At 36.1% G+C, this 27,997-nt stretch overlaps 1 protein-coding gene across 1 annotated transcript; it reads right to left on the bottom strand.

Annotated features, from left to right (window-relative positions):
* Positions 1 to 27: 27 nt before the first annotated feature.
* KLHL28 (kelch like family member 28) lies at positions 28 to 27,947 on the bottom strand. Its single transcript, XM_075531023.1, has 5 exons — positions 27,798 to 27,947; positions 16,404 to 17,302; positions 8,169 to 8,612; positions 5,647 to 5,855; positions 28 to 4,461 (listed from the first exon to the last, which is right to left on the bottom strand). The coding sequence occupies exons 2-5, from the start codon at positions 17,300 to 17,302 to the stop codon at positions 4,298 to 4,300; spliced, it is 1,716 nt and encodes a 571-aa protein (XP_075387138.1). The 5' UTR covers positions 27,798 to 27,947; the 3' UTR covers positions 28 to 4,297.
* Positions 27,948 to 27,997: the final 50 nt, after the last annotated feature.

Here is a 27,997-nt window from a genome sequence, read left to right as displayed (position 1 = left end):
ATATTAGATGAAATTTAACTTAATCATTACAGAGCATTACCACAATAGTATGCAACAATAAACTTTCTAAATAAAGGGGAAAAATACAATCTTCAACAAATTATATGCCACTTGACCATGTAAACAAAAATAAAACCCTAATGCTAAAAAAGGTTGTCAGAGGTAAAATACATATACAAAAACACTTAAACATTAATCTAATTCACAAGATCACATTCTTTACAAGAGTACACATGTTAGTACTCCACATCTACAAAATTTCAGAATCCTGTTAAAATCTAAACCATCTCCGGTTGGTGATACAGCACAGTTCATAAGGCAAAAATATAGGCAATGTCATCCAGTTCTTTAATTTCACTTGTATTTTAAGGCAAACTTGGAACTTTTTGCTTAGTATATTAAATTAAATGGAACTTATACATGATAACTTGACAAAATTAACAATAAATTATTTCTAGGTTAAATATAAAATACATAAGGGTAACAATTTTTCTCTGCAGAGATGTAAACTGGATTTTTATTCATTCTAAATTCACACCAATAAGAAAATGTGTAAACCTATTTTTTAATTTAAAACTTGTTTCTCACTCTTTTCAAATAAATGTATATCAACACTGAATCAATATATTGTAAGTGAAAAGCCAAGATATATCCAAGCACAGAATAATCCACCTAATTAAATCACATCTAATTAAAGTGCTGGTTACAATGGGTGGGGGAAATAGGTTATGAAGTCGAACCGGGTATTAATTTGACATGTGACACCTTTCACTTTCAGAGTATGGAGGTTATAGAGGTTATCACAAGGTTGCTGAAGTTTAAGCAGTACTTTTATTGTAGAAATTTATTTTCCTGAAAATGAGCACTTAGGTGGCAATACCAGGAATCCAACACAAAAATTTAAAATAAACACAATATTACATGTACATATAATTTCCTCAGTGTTATCCAGAGCCTTGGTACTATAGGTAGTATACAGACATAGAGAGAGAGAGAGAATTTAAGTTTCTTTAATTATGTTGTTCTACTAGAAAATACATTGTCAAATCCAGGAAATTTTTTAGTTCTATAAACATTAGGTTTGCTAAAATTCTTTTTCATGCCAATAAAAGCTAATAGATACTAAAGAATTATTTATACACTAAATTGGGTTTCTAATCACTTCTTATACTGCTGGAGATAAAGGAACTAGAATCACACATCAGCATCATAATTTAAGTACAAGTCTTTCCCCCTATACTTTACACTCAGTGAAGAGTGTGTTAACATTTCTATTTCTAGCCCCATGGCATTAAGCTCAGAGCACAATGTACATGCACAATAGATACTCCACATGCGAAACTCTCAACTTTCTACCCCCTGATACCACTCCTTATAATTTAGTATTTCTTTATGTTTAAGTAATATCAACAATAACATATGGAACTTACATTAAATATCCTTTGAACTAGGCTGAAAATCACTTTTGTCCTATATAGCCAAAAAATATGAAATAGCAAAAGACTTCTAACAGAGTAAGTTTTCATATAATAATTAGAGAAAGCAATTATCTTACAATCAAATAGACTCATATCATTGCCCACTATTAACTCTTTTGCAAAATGTTTCGGAGCAACTTTAAATAGCTTTCTGTTCTTTGCTTGAATATAATTAGTTCTAAAATCAACTTTAGGTATTTATAACAAAATACTGTAATCCTTTTGAACGTAAGAGACATCTGGCTTTCAATTCACAACTTGCCAATGAAGTATTTATTCTGCGATTTCTGACACAATTTAAAAGAAGGCTCTATTGTCATGTTACTAGTTGTTGCCTTGTTGTAAGCAGTGCAGATTTAGTACCCGAAAATAAATTTCCTTTCCTTGCAACTTGACGTAATTTGCTCTCTGGTATACAGTTCCTACTATTGTCCAATGTATTTCACATTTAGTTTTCATCAAGCTATGAAGTTTAGATTTTTTCAAAAATAATTATTAATATATACTTTTGATCTAATTTATCAAGTGATTATGTATCTTATACTAATTTGAAAGTAGGGGTGATAACCAAGTAAAACATTATTAAAATACTATATACAGTATAGATCTGTTCTAAAAATTTAAAGAATTTTCTAGTCTCAAAATCTTCTACCTTTCATAGGGTGGGGGCTAAAAATAGAGTCACAGGATCCAGTTACTTTCACTGATATATACAGAAAAAAAGAGCTTGTAAATTTAAAACTAAGTATGTGTTGAAATCTACTTTAAATTGCTTTTCTTTAGATAAAACTTACGTCAATCATAAGTTACACCTGGTTTCTATTCAACAGATTTATTTAAATAAATTAAAAAGTTATTGCTATAGATCATTGTTATTCAAACAAGCAAGATAGAAAATATTCAGCCTGTCGATTTTATTAGTAGCTCCCATTGAACTTTAAATCAGATTAAAAATCTCTTGCAAGGTTTTATAATTTGTGCAAACATTCTTAAAGCACGACACTACTTTTATGATTACAGGTGGCTTTACACAGGTTTGTAACATACGTTCAAATCTACACTGGCAGTTGAATGGAAGAACAAGGAAAACAGCAAACTGCCCACCTACAAAGAGTTTGCAAAAAATAACATATACAAACAAATGAACCTATGCTTATAATTACAAATGGCTTAATAGATTAGGAAACTATGGCACTTAAGAATGAAGTGTGAGTTTTTTCTTAGAGAGAAAAATAACATACACCAGCTTTGCAGAAACTACAAAGCTAATCGTAGGACTGTTTAAAAAAAAATCACAGGAAAGAAAATGGCAAGAGTACCAAAAATACAAGTACCAACACCATAATAAAATGTAAGCTAACGTGCTTAGACTAACAAATATTAAGCAAACCATGCTCAAATAAAATAAATTAACCTACTCTTAAATAAGGTGTCACTTGGCTACGGCAAACTATTTTGTTTTAAAAGAACATTTCTTTAGTCAAAGAAAAACCAAATTTAGACCATTACTCAAGTAAACATCAAGTTCCAGTTTTCCTCAGTTACTGTAAAATACTCAGTTACCTAGAAATGTACACAGTAATGCATAATTGCCTATAGTGCTTTATATTTAATGCATATATATTTTTAAGAGGATATGTAATATATAGCATAGAAGAAAGAAGACCAAAATGCATCTTCAGGAACCATGAAAGGGTCAGGATCGACCACTTAGATGATTTTTGGATATTAACAGTATATTCACTAACATTTTTAATAAGCACAAATTAATCAAATCAATTAAGAATGGAAAACACTACCAAAAGAAGTCATGCATATTTTTCATACCGAATATCCAAAAAAAACATTGGTTATAGCATTGCTATAGATCCTACAGTTAGCACCATTTTTATATCTGAACACTGTGAAAAAGCAAGAACTGACCTCAAAAAAACAAATTCTAAGGATATGTGTGTGTATGGGAGGGGATCACTATGCACTGAGGCTGGTACTAAACATTTCTCAAATATTCAAATCAACACTGAAGTAGTTATAAAGAAAAGCTATGAAATGATGAATATGATTAGCTCTTTCTAAATCCATGCTTATTATGGCATATAAGCTTAACTAAAATTCACTCAGCATTAGCCAGCCCATCTTAAAATAGGCAAAACCAGCAAATACATAACTTCTTATAATAGGCACCCAGATATCATGGTGATAAAAGCATTTGTCTTGCAAACTTATTACCATGTATCCCCAGGCTAAACCCATTTGGTAGGAAGAAAACCCAAATGACTTTAGATGTTATGTTTTTTTTAAAACCTTTAAAAGTACCAAAAGAAAAAGCAGCCCTTTGTTTGTTTAAAGAAAGTTTGGGTTAATGTTTTAAAGAGAGTGTGAAGCATTATGAATGTACATCCAACGGGCATCGTCAGCACTGTACAGACACTCGATGCACTCAGCCGTCGCAGCCTCTCATCTAGTACATTGTGGAACACATCCGGGAGGGGGAGGGAGGGAGGCGCTAAGGCTGAAAAGAAACAACAAAAAGCAGCAAGGTTGTACCATGCGTACACTTAAACTATTTTATCCCAGTCTCAGCTTTAAAAAAAAGGGAACAGTTTAATTAGCAAGGTCTTTCTTTGTTTTGATTATTGATTTACTGTGTAATCAAGAGCAATCGAAGCTACTTGTCAATTCAAAGTACCCAACAAAATTCTGCGTCTTCATGTCACTTCAAGTTAACGAAAGCAATGCAGCGTTTGGAGCTCTGAAAATTGGTCATCTTTTCATGCGGCACAAGTTTCACCATCATACTAGTTCCAAGTCCACATGTGTCAAAGTGCAGTTAATCCAAAGTTACAGCGACAGTATATCATGCCAGCTGACTCCAGCCACACATCCGCGATAGGGTCATATTTCTGCACGGTGTTGAGATAGGACGACCCTGAGTGACCACCAACTACATAGAGATAGTTATCAATTACTGCAGCACCAACTCCTAGGGAAAAAAGGGGTAAGAAGCATATTAACCATAAAATAGAGGTTTATTCCCATGGGGCGTATATTTAGTGTTTTCTAAAAGTATGTTCTATGTCAACAATATAGCATTAATCATACAAGCAATATAGCAATGGAGAGGGCGGGGAGTCTCACTATAAGAGTTAACATAGGGGCAGGGAATGTATGGATGTGCTTTATACAATTGATGTATGTATATGTATGGATTGTGGTAAGAGTTGTTTGAGTCTCTAATAAAATGTAAAAGAAGAAAAGAGAAAAAAATGATTAGGGCAAAGACTGTACAGATGTGCTTTATACAATTGATGTATGTATATGTATGAACTGTGAAAAGAATTGTATCAGCCCCAATAAATTGTTAAAATAAAAAAATTTTTAAAAAAAGAAAAAAAAAGAGTTAACATATTCCTTCATCTCTATCTAAGCCTCCGCCTCCCTCCCAATAAACAAGTATTAAAACTATGTATCTTTCCAAATGCTTTCTTGTCAATATACATTTTCCCTCTATAAATCATTCACTTAATTAGGTTTTCAAATATATTGAAATATTTCAAGTTGATATTTAACTATATGAAATTCTACTATATAATCTATCACATATAAAAAGAGAAACCCTGTACTAAATTTTTATGCTCTCATTGTTTCATAATTTTCCTTCTAGCAGACTCATAGTAACTACTTTCAATAATAACTAAAATAGTTATGCAACTCTATGCCTTGGAAAGGAAAGAACATTTAAAAGTGAACATATGGATGGTTGGAATTTTAAAAAAGAAAACAGAGAAACAAACGGAACACTCTAAGGAAGGTGTGCATGTGTATGAATGTCCCTGTGTGTATCAACATTTGTGGTGGAAAATTTCCACTATCTTTTAATTCTATTTTCTTTTTCATTAACTTTTTTGAAGCTTCACCCCTCTCCTTATCAAAAGACAACATCTCTTATGTAGTTTAAGATAAATTCCATCATCAGCATTTCTCACAATGTGTTCTCCAATTTAGGGAAACAATAATGTCCACACTGGTTTATTAAGTTCTGAGTAAATAAATTTGTAGTTTTAAGTCTAGTCTCTCAAGCTTATAACACAAAAAAAGCTTTTCCTTGGGTTAGCATCTTTACTGCTACATTCCCCCAAGAGTTTAGAAAATAATAAATAATTATTACCTGTTCTGGGCTCTTTCATTGGCCTACACACAGTCCACTGATTTTGATGAGGGTCGTATCTTTCGATGCTTGACAAATGTGAAACACCGTTATGTCCGCCCACCACAAAAATGAAGCCTAGCATGACACCCACACCAAAGTGAATCCTTTTATCTGCCATGGAGGCAACCATCTCCCAGGAGTCCTTACTTGGATCGTAACGCTCCACACTGTAGATATTCACAAAAGAAAGAATTCATGTTATTTGCACCATTCCAAGTAAAAAGTATATTTGTTAGAGAATTTAGAAACCTGAAATGTACTACAATTTTAAGGATATATATATAAATACAGATATAAAACAATAGCCTGTCTCAAATATTTAGCTTTTACAATGGAACTGCAGGAATAAACATTTTCCTTGTGGAGAGGGTGTGGTGGTTGCACAACTTCATGTCCACTTGAAGACATCTAAAAGTGTGGGGGCGGTATTCCACCTATCGATCAGGTCACCGCCTGATGGTGCCTTCTCATAAGGAGGGCCCAGGATACCTTCCTACCTCCTCCCAAGTGCTCTACCTTGATCTTCCTACTTTCTGGCCACCACTGTAGTTATTGGAACCAGGTGGGAACCATTTTTCCACAGACCTGGGATCCACACAACCCTGCACGTGCCAGCCTGTAAGGATTTGAGTTGGGCTGGGTTGGGAATTCTTCTTCTAAAGCTCTTTCGTACACATTCATGAGTGTCAATGGATTTCTCCAGTCAACCTGCCCTAACGGAGGATGTAGCAATAACCACATTATTCCATTATATTGTCTCACCAACAAGATATATTCAGAAGGTAATAGAATTTGGAGTCAGAAGACTTCAAGTACTATTACTACATACTTGGAGCTAGATGAACCTTCGCCCTACCATTCTGCATTTGTGTAATTTTATATAAATTATTCCCTATCATCCATAAAAATAGGGCAGAACCTATAAGAATAATCTTATAGGAATAAAATCAAATAAGTATGACTGTGAACGTACTTTCAAAACCACAAATTGACTGTGTTTTCTAAAGAGACAAAGGAGCTTCTACATAATTAAGGGAAAAGGAAGATGAGAAGAGAATTTTTTTTTCACAAAAAGATTCATGGTGGTTAGTTTTTTAAAAGAAATTCCTGCAGATCTTGGCTGAGCTTTAAGTATTTCAAAGTGATTCATTAGAGAATCCAGGAATTTAAGTCAGGTCTACATTCTAGAGAAGCCTTGGTATATTCAATTTGCATTATGGAAATCTAAATCAAATCAGAAATTCTAAAAATTGTCCCTAGAAAATTCTGGGAACCCTTTAGGATTATGCTTAGCACTGAAGAGGCACAAAAGCAAGTCAGCTAAGCTTGCTCTTGGCTAGAAAAAAGAATGTTTCTCAGAGTCCACATAACAAACAATCATGAGGCCTGAATCATTACACAAGAAGAGTTGATAAGCTGTAATAAGAAAATAAACTTTAAGGGCATAACCTCAAGACTATATTTAACCTTTACCATATATGCTTATGTATAAGCCAAGTTTATCAGCACATTTTTAATACAGTTTTTGTGGTAAAATTAGGTGCCTCAGCTGATATTTGGGTCAGCTTATACTGTATACAGTAGTTATGGTGGAAGTTTTTGCCAGCAGCCTTTCAAAGAATAGAAATGCAGGTATGAACCCTAAGTATTCTTCCTTTAAGGTCAACAGGGCAATTAAAAGGTTTACCTTTAATAGAAATAAAAATTTATAGATGAAAATGCTGTTGTCATTACTTTCTCAATCAGCAAGGCACAAGATTAAATATGCCTGGATCACAATAAGATTAAAATTATTAAAATACTCATAAGCAATTAAGATACTGGCCACTCTAATTACTACTAAAGATAAAATCTTTAGTATATTAACTTGCTATGAGGATTATGATGAATTTTCCATATACAAGTAGTCACAAATCTCACATTGAGCCACCAGTGAAGCTCAGATACATGTGATGATTCTTAGGGGTATGGACTAGACCATACCCACCAACAGGATATATCATTCCAGAAGAATCCCAGAAAGGAAAAATAATGTAGTAAGAGATTACTACCACCCAAAAATTATTTTTGTAACTAATCTGGTCTTTTTAAATTTTAAAATCTATTCCATTTACAGTGAATAAATGAATGTAAGTTTTAATAAGAGGTATTCATTTCTTAGGGTGTATAAATTCCCAAGAAAAACAATTATAATTATACTGATGGAAAATATTACATTCCAAAAATGCCTATCAATGTTACTGTAACATCTTTTAAAAGGAAGCTCATTCACAAAATAAATTACTTAAAATTCAGCACTGCTAATGCTACTTTTAAAGAAAAGTACACATGTATCCTATCACTGCCATCAAGTGGATTCTGACTCATAGGGACCCTACAGGGCAGAGGAGGACTGCCCTGTGTGCATTCCTGAGCCTGAAACTCTACAGGAAGAGAGCCCAACAGACCACACAAGTAGACAACGTGACTAAGTTAAATACCTGTTCATGTGGGCAGGACCATACCCACCAATGGCATAGATCATTCCGTCCAGTACAGCTGCAGCAAAGCAACTTCTTGTCGTCGTCATGGGTGCGACAGGCTGCCATTTTCTGATTTTGGGAATATACTTCTCTACAGATTGTAAATAAGACTGCCCATCATAGCCACCTAAAGCATAAAGTTCTCCTGCAAGTACTACCACGCCAAGGGTACTTCGGCTCTCATTCATCCTCTCCAGAGAAGTCCACGTATTTGTATCAGGATCCCAGCATTCTACTGAATTTTCATGTTTTCTGATAGTGACGCCAGGACGTACGTTAGTTTCAATGCCACCTATCACATACACTTTTTGATCTAAAACACATATTCCAAATTCATAGCGAGGAATGTTTAAAGGTGCCAAACCAATCCATGAGTCATTTTGAGGAAAATACATCTCCACACTAGAGAATGAGAAAAAAATTCTTTTTAATTTAAATCAAAATGGCCCAGAAGAAAATAAAATGTTTCGTCTTATTAGTAATAAGGGATATACAAATTAAAACCACAATAAACCATTACATACCTTCGTATTGACAAAAATTTAAAATCAGATAATAACAATTGTTGGTAAGAAAATGAATCAAGGAACGCATACTCAGTTGTTGAGAGTGTAAACTGATAGTCTAGAATTTTATAGTATCTAATAAAGTAGAATCACACCTACTATGAGCCAGGAATTTCATGCCTATGTACCTACTCTACTGAATGTATATTAGTCAGCTTTACACAGAATAAACAGCCCCAAAGCACAGTTAACTCATTAACAAAGGAAAGAAAAATAAGATACAGTATATATGCTTTGTGGCTGAGCAATTCCACTTCTGGATATGTAGCCAAGAGAAATAGATACATGTGCTTATAATGTACAAGGAGTTCACAGCAGCATTATTTATAATAACAGAAAAATGGAAACAATTCATATGCTTACCAGCAGTATAATGGATAAACTGCCACACTGCACAAAATATTACAAACTGATCAAAACTACATCTAAATGAAACAAGGATGAACCTTATACACATGACATAATAACAACAACTCAAAAGAATATATTTTGTGTAATTTCATTTATATCAAGTTAAAAACAGACAAAGCTAACTGGGTTAGCAATGAGAACTGTGGCTACCTTCGGGAAAAACAATGCAGTGCTTTGTGTTTCATTCACATTGCTCTTGAACTGGTCTTTAATGTTCACTTTGTGATAATTCACTGAACTGCACATTTGGTATGTGTGTACTTAATCTAGTTATACTTTTAATGAATTTACAAAATTTTCATTGAAAAAATTAATTGTACTGACTTAGAATACTATGCATCAACTAAATAAAGCATATCTTCATGCAATCTCACTGATGAATTTCAAAATTCCTGTTCAGCAAAAGTCATTTCTGAAGAATATAAACATTTGCACATAAATGTGTAGAATTGAACAATGCAATGAGATCCATACAATCTTGCAAAACCATAAAGAAAAGCAAAGGGCTAATACATAAAAAATTCAAGAGAGTCAATTCTTATGAGGATGGAGAGATGAAAGGGAGAAAGGGCACATTAGGACATTAAATTCTATTGTTAATATTCTACTTTTTAAGCTACTTAATAGAGCTTGGTATTAATTCTTCATACCCTGCATGCATATTTTCCATGTAAATATATTTCACTACAATAAATAGTTTGAAAATCATAGCCAATGCCCCCTACCTCAATAAAGCAGTATCATAACAATGTATATTCTCCACCCAATAGGATCAAAGAGCATTCTTCCATTTGTTAATTCATTCAAAAGTGCTGAAGGCCTATTATGGTCAGTTTGTTCTAGTCGTTCTTTTGAAAACAAGTATTTATTCCATTAAACTGTTAAAATACCATAATACAGGTAGTTTCAGTGAGGTGGTAGGGCAAATCTTGACTCTTCCCCTACCACCTCACTACCTGTGTTATGGTCAGATTGTTCCCTGATTTATCAATTTCATTGGAATTAAAAAAAAAACAGTTACTTAAAAGAGAACAAGAGTTAAGTAAGTGAAAACAATGGGTTTAAATTGATGCAACTGTTCCAAGGATTTTGACTATACTGAGTAGAAAAACTATGAGGAGGTAGCTATAAAGTAAAACAGAGCGAGAGCAAGGAGTGTAAAGAAAATTCACTTAATCTGGAAGCTTAAAGCAGACTAGGCTTGCATGCTGATAGCAATGGCACAGCCCAGTAGCAGAAGGTGCCCAGATAGGAGGGAAGGAGAAGTGTAAGAGCTAAGTCCTGTGCACAGGAGCGGGGAGGTGACCCAGTGCACATGTGAGCAACTGGAGTAGTTGGCTAGAAAAAGGCTAGAAAAACGTAGTAAAGGTAGAAAAGTTCATTCAGGTACCCTCACAAGGGGAGGCCGATTAGTTACAGGGCTAAGGGATTGGGCAGATTTAGAAAAGACAAAATAAGGTGGCTCTTTTCTGACTGCTCCTCTTTTCTCAGAACGAGACAGGTCACTAGCTTAGGGCTAGAGGTGAAGGGAAAGAGACTGCTAAGGCTTTAAACTGAGTAGAAAACAGACCGTGAAAGGGTGAACTGATTAAGTGATTGTACAGGGAGTGCTGGAGGGTGCTGAGGGCTCCCCATGATATCAAAGCGGGTAAATGTGTGCTCCAGCTCCATTCTGCTACGTAAGTGAGATGGCATAGATAAGTACGATGGGACGGATACGAGGATAGGAGGGCCAAAGGGGTGATGCCACTGGAACGGAAGCTGAGTAAGAAGTGAAGTCAGGACGTGGAGCAGTCCACGAGCAGTCAAAGCGGCTGAGTAGAGGACCAAAAACCTAGTGGTAGTAAGAGAGAAGGTGGCAGTCAGAGAAAGATGTCTGAAATTAAGATTTCAAGTATGTTAGAATTATCGCTAATGGATATGTTGAAGATCTTGGGAATGAGTGGCAAAGATGAGGCCAAGAAGAAGGAAGAGAAGATAAACGGTCTATGTGGACATTGAAATTTTTAAGAATGAAGGCTGATGAGCAATAAGAAAACCAGTGAGCCAGGTATATAGTTTTTAACAAGTGAACTAACCAAAGGAACAGAAGATGATAGCAACAAGGAGGCAAGTGATATAGCCCGATGGTAAATGCTTGAAATAAGAAAGCGTTTTAAACAAAAAGTGGTTAAGAGAAGGCAAAGAAAAACAAAATACCTATCTAGCCTCCGGTTCCTGTGACACATGACACTGAAAAAGAGAAAGAGCGGGAGGGTGAGATACCAGCAGTTTTTAGACTGTGACATTTCAAAAGCAGTTACTGTATATATTCGTGTAGAAGCCGAGTTTTTCAGCACAAAAAATATGCTGAAAAACTGGGGTTCGGCTTATCCATGGGTCAGTGGTACCCCAGCGAGGGCAGCGTCTATGATGACCTCACACCAGCTGAAGCTCTGCATTGGGATACAGATGATGATGAGGAATCCAGTTTTGAAGGATTTTAACTCTACATTTTAGCTTGGTTGCTGATTGAGCTCAGGGAATAGTACTCTTAAGGTATCATTGTTGATACCTTATTGTTTTTTGTTGAACCTATTTCCCACTTACTGTGCTAGTTTACTAATGTTAAATGACTTCTTGTCCTTTTATTTTTTATTTAAAATAAATATTTAAATATATTACCCCATTGATGTCTCAATTTTTAGTTTTTTATTTTCATTTGTTTTGATAATTGAAACTCACCAATAGCTTCTGCATTTTCCACCATAGGCTTATATTAGAGTCAATCAGTTTTTCTGGTTTCCCAGGTAATAATTAGATACCTCGGCTTATACTCGGGTTGGCTTATATTTGAGTATATACGGTAATTCTCCAAGATACTTTTAGATGGATTTGAACGGCCAGCCTTTAGGCTATTAATTGAGTACTTAACTATCTATACTACCCATCGACTCCAGTTTAAAGGTACCTGTAACATATGTGCATAATTACTTTAAAATGCTCTCAATGTACTGTCACCTGTACAACTCCTTATGTGTAAATAGAATCATTAAAATTACTGAGTTTGGGGAGCGGGGAGGGAGGGGAAAAAAAAAAGAGGACCTGATGCAAAGGGCTTAAGTGGAGAGCGAATGCTTTGAGAATGATTGGGGCAGGGAATGTATGGATGTGCTTTATACAATTGATGTATGTATATGTATGGATTGTGATAAGAATTGTATGAGCCCCTAATAAAATGTAAAAAAAAAATTATTGAGTTTAACCACTTTCCTTAAGTCATCTAGGCAACTCCTACCTACTTCCCTCTCTAGATAACAAACTTTGGGAGCTAAAGGAAAAACTGAGGCCCTTAGTCACAATTTATCATAAATCTGTTCCTGCCCCCCATAAATCTATCTTCACCTTCCGGTCTCAGAACATTGAGTCCCATTCTTCCTATTCAAAACCTTCTACTTTTATTTTATGTACCAAAAGGGACATTTAAGCTAGTCAAAAGTTCACAGAAGACTTCATGGTTTTAGCTTTTACCTCTAAATTATAAGCTATGATGACTTCCAAATCTCTAACCGTGATCTCTTCTTTTAAGCTACAAACCCACATTCAGCTAGCTATAGGGTATTCTTTATTTGGATATTGCATAGGTACATCAAACTCATTCTGCTCCAAACTAAACATTATCTTCACCCTAAAATGGTTCACCCACCCATATTCTCTCATTCTGCTGCTAGTATAACCCATCACCCCAATCTAACTTAAAAAATCTGGCTTTTCTTTGATTCTTCTCTCTTCCTCACTACTTCCCACACCCCCTAGTACTGTATTCATTCAAATACCAAAACTTCAATTTATTCTTATGACATTTCATAACTACAGGCTATACAGAAACTAGACATTTGTAAACTGGAGAATGCCTGTATTTGAGAGCTCAAGAAGCAGTTGCTCAAGATTTTTAATAATGTATACTCATTTTAGAATCTTTATCATGACACTTAACTAATATGACAATAATCAATGCCTTCAAAAATGAAAGTTCACAAGCACCATGTTACCACCATAATAAGTACCAATAGCTCAATTTCAATAGCAGCAGTGTCAGATTACAACTAATATGCGTAGTCAGATATTTAATAAATTGCCACTGATAAATTTAATAATTGCCTACATGAGAATGAGAGGAAGGTAACCTACAAAAGTTCTGGAAATGGTCAGAAAGAAGTACAGTTCTCTAAGTAGAAACAAACTGAAGCAGTCTGGTACAAGGGCTAATATTTACCTATACTTTTTTTTTTTTTACATTTAACAGTGATTTTATTTCTATAAGCCTTATGGTTTATACATCATAATAGTTATCTTTTGTACAGTCTGGTATCTGCTTGAGTATACTCTATTCCACAAAGTCAAGACATTCCTAGCTCTTTCAGGAGCTGAATGTATTTATTAGCTTAGAAAAAGGCAGGGAAAAACCCACGAGAGGACACACAGTTCTTATAAAGCGGCACATTGATTCTTTCGGATAACTGTAATAGAATTTCTTAGAAGTATAATGAATTACAAAAACGTTTTCTGTACTGCTTTACACATTCAGCCCTTATGAAATCTTGTTATTATTTAAGGTTACAAACAAAATTCCAATTTCCTTAGCAACTGCTCCTTTTCTTTCTAGTAACATCCCTAAGGACTACATTAAGCTGTCCATGTAGAAAGCATACTTTCAACAGGGCTCTTTGGCTGTGCTTCAGTATCAATGGGGAATACAGTTAATCAGAATACCAGGCTCAGGATCCTAGTTTCCCATAGACTTGTCCAAGGGTCTTCTTGAGGAATATTATGTACCCATTTCTTTACTGTCTGGAAGGGTCAGTTAGCATATGGCCCATTAATACCCATATGGTTTTATTTGCAAGACCATATTCACTGTCATAGAGTCAGTTCCACTCAGAGCAATGCTATAGGTCAGGGCTGAACTGCCTACGGCTGCTAATCTTTGCGGGAGCTGAGCCTTGTTTTGGTTGCTTGGAGCAACTAGTGGTTTTTAAAAAAAATCATTTTACTGGGGGCTCATACAACTCTTATCACAATCCATATTTACATCCATTGTGTCAAGCACATTTGTTCATTTGTTGCCATCATCATTCTCAAAACATTTACTTTCCACTCAAGCCCCTGGTATAACTGTACTTTCACTGTATAAAAGTATGTTATATAAAAGTCAGCGTTTGGCAAACTATGGCTGTAAGCCACTTTAGCCTACTAGCTATTTTTGTAAATAAGGTTTTGCTGGAATACAGCCATGCTCACTCATTTATGTATTTTCTATGGCTAAACTTCACTACAATGGCAGACCTCAGTAGGTGTGACAGAAACTATATATAGCCCACAAAATCTAAAAACTTTACTATCTTTTTTAGAAGAAGTCTCACAAGCTCTTAAGTTATTAAAAACAAAGCAGTTTACTATTCTCAAGAAACATTTACATTAGAAAAAAATACTGCTTATAAAGGTCATGCTTTATATCTTTATTTTATATTTTCCCATTTCTTTAGCAGTACTTCCAATAAAACATTCTTGTCCTCGCTCTACTCACATCACAGGTGAATTCATTTATTGTGCCAACCTGGTCGATAAGCACATGTGAGATTAATTGATGGGCGGAGGGATAAATGGCTCGGTGAGCCTCGCCTTTTGAGTTCTCGCGTTTCTTGCTTTGTGAAGGTCGCACCAGGGTGCAGCTGCCTTAGCAGTACCCTGCGTCAGCTTGCAAGGCTGACTTCCTGCAAGACATGTCCAAGGAGAAGCCACATGAACCTACCCCAATGCAGCCCTGGGTGCTGGAGCAGTCGTGTGGAGACCCCTGCCAGCACTGGGATGCTTACACATTCACTGACTCCGCTTTCCTCCTGCAGTCGGCATCATTGCATGTGTTTTGAGAGATGGAGGAGGACTTTGTGGATTGGTGTTGGACATATGGGTCAATGGGTTAATGTTGGACTTGTGGGTTTGGGCAGCACTGGGTTGGGATGATTTCTTGATGTGCACTTACCCTTTACATAAAACTCTCTCTTATACATGAGTTTCTGTGGATTTGTTTTTCTAAAGAACCCAGACTAACACAACAGGTTTCTAGTGCTCCTCTTTAACAGCTTCTAATACAGCTGGGCAACACTTCACTGAAGGGACTCTGGTGGAATAGTGGGGCCACATGATGGGTGCTAACTCATCAGTTTAAACCACCATCTGCTCTTCAGGAAAAAGTTGGGACTCTTTCCTTCTACAAAGACCAGTGGTCCTCAAACTTTTTTAACAGGGGGGCAGTTCACTGTCCCACAGACCTGTTGGAGGGCCAGACTACAGTTTAAAAAAACTATGAACAAATTCCTATGCACACTGCACTTAACTTATTTTGAAGTAAAAAAACAAACGGGGCAAAAACACCAGGCGGGCTGGATAAATGTCCTTGGAGGGCCGCATGTGGCCCGGGGGCCATAGTTTGAGGATGACTGGTAAAGACTTAGAGCCTCAGAAACCCTAGGGAGCGGTTGTATTCTATGTTAGCGGGTCGCTAACAGGCAGCATGGACTCAATGGCAGTTGACTTGGTTTTGCCTGGTCTGACTCAATTAAGGATGTACATTTACATGCCAAAACAAGGGCTAAGAGAAAAAAAGAGGTACGAAATGGAAGAAAACCTAGTGATCAAAGTGGATAAGATAGAGAAGCGGTGGGGGCAGAAGAGACTAAAACATCAACCTGGCTGCCCTCGAGTCAATGTTTACTCAGAGTGACTAGCTGTGGGCTCCCGAGACGGAGTGTTTCCTCGAGCAGAAAGGCCCGTCTTTCTCCCAGGGAGCGCGTGGTGATTTCACACTGCCAGCGACGATGCACATCGCAGTCCAACATGTAATCACACCACCAGTTCCTCCAAGCGAGGATAGAGTTAAAGAGTTTTTGAAAAAAAAAAAAAAAGGATAGAAATATTATTAAAACCAGACAAGTGTTTTAAGTAGAAAGGAAAAAAGAGGAGAGGGTGGTAAAAAAAAGCAAAGAAAAAAACCAATTATTTCTAAAACACATAGAAACGCATCACATTAAAATGCATAAAACTACACAACGTGAAATATGCTATCAATGCCACGGGTTTGGACATGTACAAAGGTTGGATTAGCATTGCGTTGCTGTGTATATTAAAACACATAAAACTTATCAGCATCAATTCTTTTAAAAAGCCTTATATTTACCTATCCAAAGATGCAAACAGTCCAGATTTTCCTCCGACTGCACAAAGTACTTTTGGAGCACAGCGAGGTCGCGTCATTAAGACCGTCTGATGAGAGAGCCTATGCTCAGGCATAAAGTGGTACTTTAGGGCTTCATTTAAAAGATGTTTACACGTACGATCATCACGAATAAGATGATTTGCTTCATACAGCCTAGTGAGAAATTTAACACTCAGCAACGGCAATCTCACACTATTTAGTAGCTGTGCTAAGTATTTCTGGCGTTCTTGTACATCGTACTTAATCCAAGACTCCAGTGCATAAAAAACAGTCTCCTCCGTGGCTACATTCAAACAGTCATTAGCAACAATTTCATCCAAATCAGCATGTGTTAGCTCAAAAAACTCTTCAGTCTGGCAAACAGCTTCAAAATTCTGGCATATATATTTAGTAGCTGCCAAATAAAGGTCATGACAACCATAGGTCTCTGCAAAACGAGAAATTCCAATACAATTACCAGGATCAAGTTGGCTTTCAAGAAATGCGCAACATTCTTTCAGCACAAGTTTTATCTGGAGTAGGTTTGCTGCTGGAAGAAGAGATTCAACTGTGTCCTGGGAAATGAACACAGTTCCAGTGTAGGCATATTCCACAATGGCCTGCAGAGCAGCTTCATCAACGCACTGAAATTCAACTTCACGATTCTCTTTCTCAGATAAGTTTCCAGTGAACATAGCTTTGAAATATGGGCTGATGCTGGCAAGTACCACTTTGTGAGCATGAATTTTAACATCACCTACTCGAAGACTGATGTCACAGAGTTCATGGTGTTGACGAAGAAGATTCAGGCCCTGCAGAAGTTGCTCAGAGTGTAAATGAGTCAGATTAGCAAGCATGTAGGTCGGTGATGTGTGGTCCATCTGCAGGAAAAGAAAGGGGGGGGGAGCATGAGTAGTTATCTAAGTAATCTTAGCAATATGATTTTTCCAAATAGTGCAAAATAGGTTAGATTTGTTATTTGTTGGTCTTTAAATCCCTTATACTAAATAGTAGAACAGAAGCTTTAAGAGTTTGAGGGAAACTTAATAATCATATAATTTAGCTTCTTTATTACAAGTATTAGAAAAGTGAAGTCTAAAAATGTACAAAATAAAAGCATTTATATGACCAAAACCACATAGGTCTCTTGACAATGAAATCTTTATATCAGACTCTGCCAATTCTTCCCACCTGTTTCCTTTCATTAAATTCAAATCTGAGCTGTCATTGCAATAAAATACAAGCAAAAAAATAGAAAAACTGCCTAACCTAAAGCCAATATTAAAATAATTCTACTTAGCCATTTTCTCAGTATTAGTGCCTGCCAAAGTAAACAACAGATGTTTTAATGTACATGAAATTTCATAATATTAACTCAAAAACTTAAATCCCAAAGTCAGCATACCCACGTCTCCGTTTAAGGACATCATTAGATCCAAAGGTCATATCATTATGTGAAAACTGTTATTATGCAAAAATGGAGGATGATCACATCAAATCACAAAGTAGAGGAGGGCTACATAATTGTATAACAGACAAATGCCATCCTTACATAACCACCAAGCCATTGAGAAACATGGTCCAGTTAAATTGACACATGAACTTAACCATCAGAGCCCAGTGTTGGGAGTGTTTAAAAAGCTCCGAGAAAAATGGAATTGAAAGGTAACACCCACCCCCAATCTGCTTATCACTTTCCTTATTGAAAAAAATAAAAACAGGAAGGAAAAATGAAGAGACAGAAAAAAAGGAAGAGTGAATATAAGGTCTGTTTTAAGTTAAATAATGGTCCCCCAAAAGATACCATGTCCTAATCCCAAAACCTCTGAATATTACTTTATATGGCAAAGACATTTCATATATGATTAAGGGTTTTAAGTTAGGAAGATATCTTGGGTAAACTAGGAATAAATCAATAGGCCTTAAATGCAATCACATGTATTCTCATAAGAGAAAAAGATATGTGATACAGACAGTAGAGAAGGCATAGTAACCATGGCTGCAGAGATTAGAAAAATGCAGCCATAAACTGAGGAATACTGGCAGCTACCAGAAACCAGAAGAGCCAAAGAAAGGAATCCCCCCTAGAGAAGGTGGGCGTGTGGAGGATGGTAAAACTTCCAGAACTGGCCAAACTGATGCCTAGACTTAAAAGTGAATAATGAACAACAGAAAACACAAGTGAATATATAAATTTTATCTTCTTTCAGATAGATTTCCTTTATCTGTAAAATAAAATACAGAAAGGTTTTGATGATCAGATCAGGCAATGTATATAGTAAATGGCAAAGCTCTAAGTGTGAGGAACTATAGTGAAGCAACAGAGTTGTAATGCTAGCTTAGACTATGTAGACGGAGTTTAATCAGGGGGTTAATTAGCTTGATTGGAGGGTGACCAAGAAAAATGGAGGGGAAAAAATAAGGAGCTGATATCAAAGGCTCAAGTAGAAAGAAAATATTTTGAAATGATGGCAACAAATGTACAATGTGCTTACATAATGGATGGATGTATGGATTGTGATAAGAGTTGTATGAGATCCCAATAAAATGATTTAAAAAACAGTGGCAGAAGATGAACCTCTCATGTCAGAAGGCACTCAAAATATGACTGAGGAAGAGCTGCCTTCTCAAAGTAGAGTCAACTATATGATGTAGAAGGAGTACAGCCTTCACATGCTGATGGGGTACAACTCAAAATGATAAAAAAAAAACCAGATGCACGCAACTATAACAAATTGGCTCTTGGATTGCATGAATCTAGAGCCAGAAGTCAAAAATAAAGTGGAATACATGAAGCTGGACATCTTAGTAATTAGTGAGTTGAAATGGCCTCATTTGGCCATTTTGAATCAGTCATATAGTTTATTACTTTGTTAGGAATGACAAATTCAAGAGGAATGGTGCTGCATTTATCGTGAAAAAAAGACACTGCAATAATTATATTGAAGCACTATGCTGTCTAACATAGGATGATATTTATGTACATACCAGGAAATCCAGGCAATATACCATATATACTTGTGTATAAGCCAAGTTTTTCAGCACATTTTACACGCAGTTTTTGTGGTAAAATTGGCTGATATTCAGGTCGGCCTATATTCAAGTATATACAATAACTATTATTCAAATTTATGCACAAGACACTGGAGCCAAAAATGAAGAAACTGAAGAATTTTACTAACATTTTTAGTCTGAAACTGATCAAACTTGCAATCAAGATACATGGACAACTGGTAACGATTGGGATGCAAAATTTGGAAACAAAGGAAGGAGCAGTAGTTGGAAAATATGGCCTTGGTGACAGAAAGGAAGCTGAAACATTATGAAAGAATTTCATAAGGCCCACTACGTCTTCATCACAAATACCTTTTCAACAACACAACAACTACACATGTGGACTTCTTCAGACAGAACATAAAGACATCAACTGTACTGCATCTGTGCGAAGAGTATTAGCAACAATGGGTTGAAACATAACAGCAATTGAAAGGATGGCCTGGGATTGGGCACTCACAGCCCTAACAACAGAAACATAGAGGTTAGCAGCTGTGAATAGCTGCTATGCAGCCACCTGTGCAGTCAGTGACACAATGTCTGACATAAAGCAACACCAGGCCCTTAGAATCCTTCCACTTGGCTTCATGAAGCTGGAGGTGTTCCTTCAGTTTTAACATGCGAACGCTGTGTGTTCTTCCCTTTCTGTTTTCTAACTCCGGGTTTTCGTATAATCCATTGTAATCTTGACCTAATCTTCTCAAGAGGCTCTTTGAAATCTTCTGTTCAGTTCTTCTACGTCATCCTTTTTCACACTTTGCTTTAGCTACTGTAGGGCCCTAGTGGTGTAGTGGTTACGAGTTGGGCTGCGATCTACTGCGATCTACGAGATCAGCAATGTGAAACCAGCAGCAGGCTTTCAGAAGCCCACAGGTGGGTTGCTCTGAGTCAGCATTGACTCGATGGCACTGAGTCGGGTTTGGTTTGGGTTAGTACCGTACTAAAGAGCAAGTTTCAGAGCCTCTTGGACACCTAATTTGGCTTTTCATTTCCTTTCTGTCTTGATAATGATCTTTTGCTTTTTCATGAGTGCTGCCCTCGATATCATCACCATAGATTGAGATGGGATATATTGAAGGTCATATCTGGGTTCTCATAGACTTGTTTAGTTTTCTTCATGGTCAGCTTGAACTTGAGCATTCATTATCTGTCCTACAAGCAGTCCTGGCCTGATCCTCACTGAGGATATGGAGCTTCTACAATAGCTGTTTAAAAAATTTTGTTGATTTGCCTCCTGTATATTGCATCTGAAGATGTCCATATACTTAATCATCATTTCTGTTTAGGTAAAAAGGTATTTCTGAAGAGTAGGTGGTCTTGCAAAATTCTATTATGTGATCTTCCCATTGTTTCCATCACTCAAGGCTATATTTTCCAATTACTGATTCTTCTTCCTTGTTTCCAACTTTCACATTCCAAAGTCCAGTAATTATCAATGCATTTGAATTGCATATTTCATTAACTTCAAACTGTAGCAGTTAGTAAAACTGTAAAAGGTGTGTGGCAAAATTGTATCTTTTTACCATACTTAATCTGAATGTTAAGCAAATAATCTGAGCTGGACTATATGAAGAACAACATAGCATCAGGATTGATGAAGATTCAAGAATCTGTGAATGCAATGTTCACAACCTTGCTTGCCACATGTGAAGAAGATTAGAAGCCCTCTACTGATGAAGATGTAAAACTGACACAGTCTTCAGTATGGTTTACTCAATGCAATGAAAGCAAATACTTTCTCACTTAGAAAAATACACAAAACCATTATGAACAGAGAAAAGATTGAAGCTGTCAAGCATTTCATTTTACTTGGATCCACCACAAAGATCACAGAAGCAGTGGTCAAGAAATCCAATGATGTTTTACGGAAAGCAAATATCTTACAGAAGACCTATAAAATCTCAAAAGCAACGATGACACTTTCTTAGGTGCCAACATGCTCAGGAAATACAGATAGTGAGACTTCTTGGCACATGATTTTTGGATCTGTCATCAGTAGAATGACAGTCCAGGTGAAGGGCATCAAACTTGGTAAAGGATAGGCAAAAAAAAGGGTGGTGAGCACAACATTTGAAACAGGGACTTACAGCATAGCAAGGAGTCGGAGGATGGCATGGGACTAGGCAACGTTTCTTTCTGTTCGATACAAGGTCACCATAAATTGAAACCAACTTATGAACTTGGCCGCATGTATGCTCTTGAACCTCACCACTTCCTAAATCAAACATGAATCTAAGCAACTTTCTAGATGGAACTAAAATTTCCAAGAAATACTAAAACCAGGCTAAACTTTATCAGAGATAACTGTTATCAATTTTCATGGAAAAATTTAATAAAAAGATAATGGAATTTGTCACAAAATTTTAAAGGTCCCTCATATGTAATGAGTAATAATAAAATAAAACCCTGTGAGAAATTTTATGGAGTGCATAATCCAATTCTTCAACAAATAAAAGAAATAGAGACGCAATCTACAGATTAGACATAAGACATTTCAATCAAACGCAAACTGTGAAACCACATAGACATACACACAAACCTTATATTAGGACAAATAAAAATTTGCACACTGACTGGATAATTGACTTATATTACTTTACACTTATATTTGTGGTAAATATTAGTATTATAGTTTAGTTTTAAGGGAGAAGCAATCTACAAATTAGACTTAAAAGACATTCGTAATCAAATGAAAAATCATATACAGACATGGACACAAACTTTATAATTAGGATAAATAAAATTTTGCTCACTGACTAATCGACATATTACTTACTTATTGTTATATTTGTGGTTGAATTAGAGTATTGCAGCTTGGTTTTAAGAACTTTCATCTTTTAGAAATATATACCAAAATCAACACTTATGACCACTACAGGTTAGCATGAACTTTGTGGTACCTAACAACAATCTGTCTCCAGAGTTGTAAAAGTTATGCTGGAGTCTCACTATTCATTAAGTTAGAGTTTATATGTGCTTTCGTTTTTTTGGTGTATCAAAACTAGGACTGATGAACCTACAGAGTCAGCAAGTGGAATAAGGGTTTCGGGAGTGGGGGGACACATGAGTAGAAGTGGGGAGACACAGAAGTGAGGGTGAGGGGACACAGAAGTGGTAGTAGGGTGAAGGGATGATGACATCTTTTTCCACATAGAAAAAGGATGTTTGGAAACTGACTGTGCTAGCAAATGTACAATTCTGCTGGGCATGACTGACTATGATATGATTTGGGAAAAAATGATTTGATATATGCATTAATTCTAATTAATTTTTTAAAGGTTTAGAATACAAACCCAAATTGTTAAATTAGATATATGTATAATATATATATCAGATATAAAAACATAGCAGGGTGTGTAAATGAAATGAGAGATACACAAAACAAGTACTCTGTGTTATTTATATACGAACAGGTTTAATTCTTCTTCCCCGACATCCATGTCCTACTTTTTTATTTTTAGTTTTGATACCATAAAACAATTACTTAGGAATACTCCAGGTAACTGGATTAGTTATATTAAACAGTATTGATTCAAAAGGTTTTAAAAATGTAATAAAATTATGTCACTCCCTAATCATATTCTTGTTGTGTGTATATATATACATATATATAAAATGATACTAGAAGAGGAAACTAAACTAAAATAAAAATATCCATAATCTACAATAACCTTATAATTTTAAGTTCTGAAACCAAGTTAATAAGGTCAAGCTTTAAGTTTAATAGCTATTTAATTGATACCTAGGCTACAAAACAGTGGTGCTTAAGTCACTTGGGAGGCAATTATCTCCTACTATATAAATATAGAGAGCACAGTGAACAAATAATTGGAGAGAAATGAAGATTGCTTTTAAAAAATCTAAACGTATATATGTTGCTTTGAAAAATGCAATTTATCAAGTTATGAATATGAGGAATCCTTAAATCGCTCAAGGGAAAATTCTATTTTTTATAAACTTTTTGAACCCCCCTCTTTTTTATAAATCATTTTATTGGGGGCTCATACAATTCTTATCATAATCCATCCATCCATCCATTTTGTCAAATACATTTGTACATTTGTTGCCATCATCATTCTTCACACATTTGCCCTCCACTTGAGCCCCTAATATCGGCTGCTCATTTCCCCCCTCCATCCCCACTCCCCCAAACCTCAGGAACCCTTCATAATTCATAAATTATTATTATTTTGCCATGTTACACTGTCTGACGTCTCCCCCAGCCCTCTTCTCTGCTGTCCATCCCACAGGGAGGAGGCTATACGTAGATTCTTGTAATCGGTTCCCCCTTTCTACCCCACATTCTCTCCACCCTCCAGGCATCGCCACTCTCACCACTGGTCCTGAAAGAGTCATCTGTCCTGGATTCCCTGTGTACCAATGTACATTCTCTGATCTAGCCAGATTTGTAAGGTAGAATTGGAAGCCCGCTCTTTTTTTATCCAATCTACTCTTGAATTTCTTCAAATTTAACTTTCCTCACCAAATGATTCAACTAATGCTACATAGAATTTAGTTAGTGATTCTATATAGAACAAGTTAGCATTAACATTCGCTTTCATCCAAGATTGATTTTTATTACAGCTAGAGAAATAAAAGAAAAATTAAAAGCCTGTCATAGTATAAATCATTGTGACGGATTCAGAAATAACAAAAGAAAGTTCTCAAGGCTGTTACTACATTCAATAAAAGTACTACATAATTAATCACTGTCCACTGCAAAATTTGCTGCAATAGGTCTGAAGCCTTTTTAATCTGAGTGCTTGCAATGCAATAGAAATATATTTTTGTTTAAAATTATAGTTTTGACTCAAGGCAGAAATGTAAAATGACTTTGGACTAAGAGGTAGCTGAATTTTTCCCGGCACTTTCTGAAGCCCTCTCATATAAACCTAACTACCTAGTGCCTTCAAATGATTTCCACTCTCAGGAACAGTATTGGACAGAAAAGACTTTCTCATCAGGCTTCTGAGGTTGGAAATCTTTATGGAAGCAGGCTGTTTAACCTTTCTTCTGCAAAGCGGCTGGGGTTTACACTGCCAAACTTTTGGTTAGCAGTCCAATGCTTAACCCACTGCATGACCAGGACTCCTATAAGAACCCAACTCCAAACTTAAACCTATGAAGATCACATACATCACTAAAACACATTTAAAAACAAACAAAAATCTATTTAATGAGTGCATCTGTCTGTTTATCTCCATAGGTTTCCAAGCTCATTTGGGTTTCTGCCCCCTTTTAGAGGAAAACATATTCTCAGTACACTGCTGGCAGTTAAAACCTCTTAAAGCCCATAATGCAGGATAAAGTGTAGGTCTCTGATTTTACAGGCTCTCAGGTTCATTCAGCACCCCCCAGAGGGAGGTCTATCACCTACTTTGCAAAACACTCTCTATACTCATAATTTCTTAATCTTATTAACGTTTTAACTCTAATAAAGACCAAAAAGGTTTAGAAAAGCAGCACAAAATACATATGAACACATTTAAATAAAGAATAAACGAATAATGATGCACAAATCTAATTCCATCCTAGAGTTTGAATTACTATTCCGCATCGAAACGTTCCCACAGTGCTAAACAAATCGCTAAATTGACTAAGTTTTGCTTTCTTCCTCTGCCCAATTATTCCCAGTGGAAATACCCATAAAATGTGCCATACTATAAATGTTGAAAATGTAACCATAATCATTTTTGATAATTAAATAAGCTAATATTCACTAGGAGTCTAGCACTTGCTGACACATTCAAAAAGTGGTAATAATATTCTAGTTATCTGCTAATATTAAAAGCACCTTTCATTTGATAACATTTCTAAACAATAACCTATCAAGTCACATAAAATTCTTAGTATTTTACAGAATTCACACTTAGTTACAATATTTGAGTAAATCTGAGTAAAGATACAGAAAAAATTCAACCAAATAATACTTTTGGCTATAACTATACCAATGAATAATTATGGAAATGAAGGTTTTTATCCAACAACAACAAAGATGCATACAAACATTTCTGTAATTCATTAATTCAACTAAAATTTTAAAACACACTCTAAAATTTAACTAGTTTTACACAAATTTGCTATTATTTATGTATCCTTTACGTCTTTCCAATTTTCAGAAGTGTATTTTGGATCCACTGTTGTGGAATATTATTTTAAAAATTTTACCCTATCTGTAGCTATAATAAGGAGTGTTGGTGGCACAGTTTATTAAGCACTAGGCTACTAACTAAGGTCAAACCCACCACCTGCTCCACAGAAGATGATGTTACCTGCACCTAATCCCATAAAGTGTTACAGTCTCTAAAACCCTATGCTGCAGTTTTAGTCTGTCCCATACATTCTGAATCAGAATCAACTCCAAAGCAGTGATTTTTTTTGTTTGCTTTTAAAATCAATAAAAATATATAATGTTTTTCTAGTCAGCATACAGTAAGTCCCTAGAATCCAAGAATAATATATTAAAACAAACAAATACCACTCTATAGAAGTAAAAGAACCAATACTAAGTAGATGCTATTTCTCTTCTACAAACTAAAGCTACAACTTCAATAGTTGTATATATAATGTTGAGATTCCACTTTAAATCTCTTCACCATTAAGACTAATGCATCTTCTAAGTCTTCAACAAAGAGACTAAATTGTTTTCTCTAATGTATGATGATGTTCAGAGATTTGAGGGAAAAAATGTTCAAATGAAAACTCATTTTGTTCTGTTTCAAGGAAAAGGGCAGCTGGCTGGTTAATGATATGTACCCATGTCCCTAATAATGTATTCTCTATAGAATGATGGGAAAATTGTAAAGCTTCTACTATAAACTTGATAAAAGTCACTTAAGACTTTCCAAGTTCCTTTTCTTTTGAGTCCACACAACTTTCTAATATTAACTTGGTTTCTCAAGTTCTCGGGCACAAGAAAGAGTTCACTCACTGGATTTTAAACTTGAAAATTCTGATCACTGTAAAGTGTTTATCTTTTATTCCAACATAAACTGGCATTCTAATGTGTGTATGTATATACTTCTCTTGCTAGTTTAATTTGGACAGGGTTACTGAACACTTAGCATAAACAAGTAAAGGCATAAATGTAAGCTTCATCAAGTGGAAATATGAAAATGAGACACTCCTCACTGACAGCTGCCATATCTCTTGATCTCGCTCCCCTTTCCACTCTGCCTTGAAAATTGAAATGGCCTGTTAAAATATGCTAGCCAAATCAAATATTGGCAGATTCACTTAAACACCAAAATGACTAAACTAAAAAAAGTACAGCCTGAAATGTAACCAAAAATAAGGATATATGTTTACACAAACTTCATTTACATTAATACTCTATTCCCAAAGAAACTGTCTTTTAAAGGCAACATCAAATAATTATTTTTGAATTCTCATCATCCAGGAACGTTATTTTTGAAGTGGTTTGGCATAAGCGACTCAATTATTTCAAGACTTTGAAAATATTTGAAGAGGTACCCTATCTCGAACACAGCACTTACATTCAAGGTGCATATATGTCGTACTGCAAATACCCTAAGTGGGATTTTCCCTCTATATCGTCCAAAGTATGTGTTATTTCTGAACAAAAAAAAATAGAATCTCCAAAGAACTCAGCCCTGCACCAGACGCTAGACTTCTTCGGGTTTACATGTACTCTCTAAAACAAAGAGATGTCTACTAGTAGTCCCAAATCCATAGGGCAGAATTCTCTGCGGACCATGAAGCCAAGAACTTCACCTCCAACTAAAATTGTCTTTGCAATCTCTGTCTCTAGGAGACTAAAGAGGCTGCAGAGACACGTGAGGATCCTGCGGGAGGAGGTGAAGGGGGGGGGGGAGGAGTACCGTGAAGGAGCCAGCCCCACAGAAGAAATGCATTAGAAGACTTTGAAAATGGGTAAAATGGAGGTGGTCAGCTATAAGGAAAATAGACATTTCCCCATATTATTTGTGCTTCAAAAAAAAAACCTAGGAGAAACACGAGGGAAAGTAACAGAAACCCATCAGTAGTCCTCGGTTCTAGGAGAAGGGAAGGGGGCGGGGTGGAGGGACGAGTAAAGGGCCCAACAGACGTGAACTTGGAAAACCGCACGCGAGCTCTCTTGGCCTTTGTCTGAATGTCAAGTCCCGACAAGCGCACAGCAGGTGGAAACCCACTTATCGTTGGGTTCCACAGAACGCGTCCACAACAGCAACGAGCACCGAGCCAAGAAGATGTCGCCTCTCCCCGCTTGCTACCGACCATTCCTTTACCTCTCAGTCTCGCGGCATTCCAAGCAAAACTTGTCAGTGCATGTGTCCCAAGAGAATAACAAAAGGAAAATACCTGAGTCTCAAGAATCACGCCGGCGACAAGAGGAGGAGCCGTGGACTTCTGAAGCCCGAACAGAAGCTGCACTTGACTCTGGTCAAAGCCCAACTCTTTCGGGTGGGGCGGGGAACTTCCGCCCGAGAGGGAAACGTCACTTCCGTCTAATGCATTTACTCCTCCCCTCCGGACCCGCCCCTCCGGATCTGACTCCCGCC

This window comes from Tenrec ecaudatus, chromosome 14, assembly GCF_050624435.1.
Source record: "Tenrec ecaudatus isolate mTenEca1 chromosome 14, mTenEca1.hap1, whole genome shotgun sequence".
Classification (NCBI taxonomy): domain Eukaryota; kingdom Metazoa; phylum Chordata; class Mammalia; order Afrosoricida; family Tenrecidae; genus Tenrec; species Tenrec ecaudatus.
This window is presented reverse-complemented; position numbering and strand designations above follow the sequence as displayed.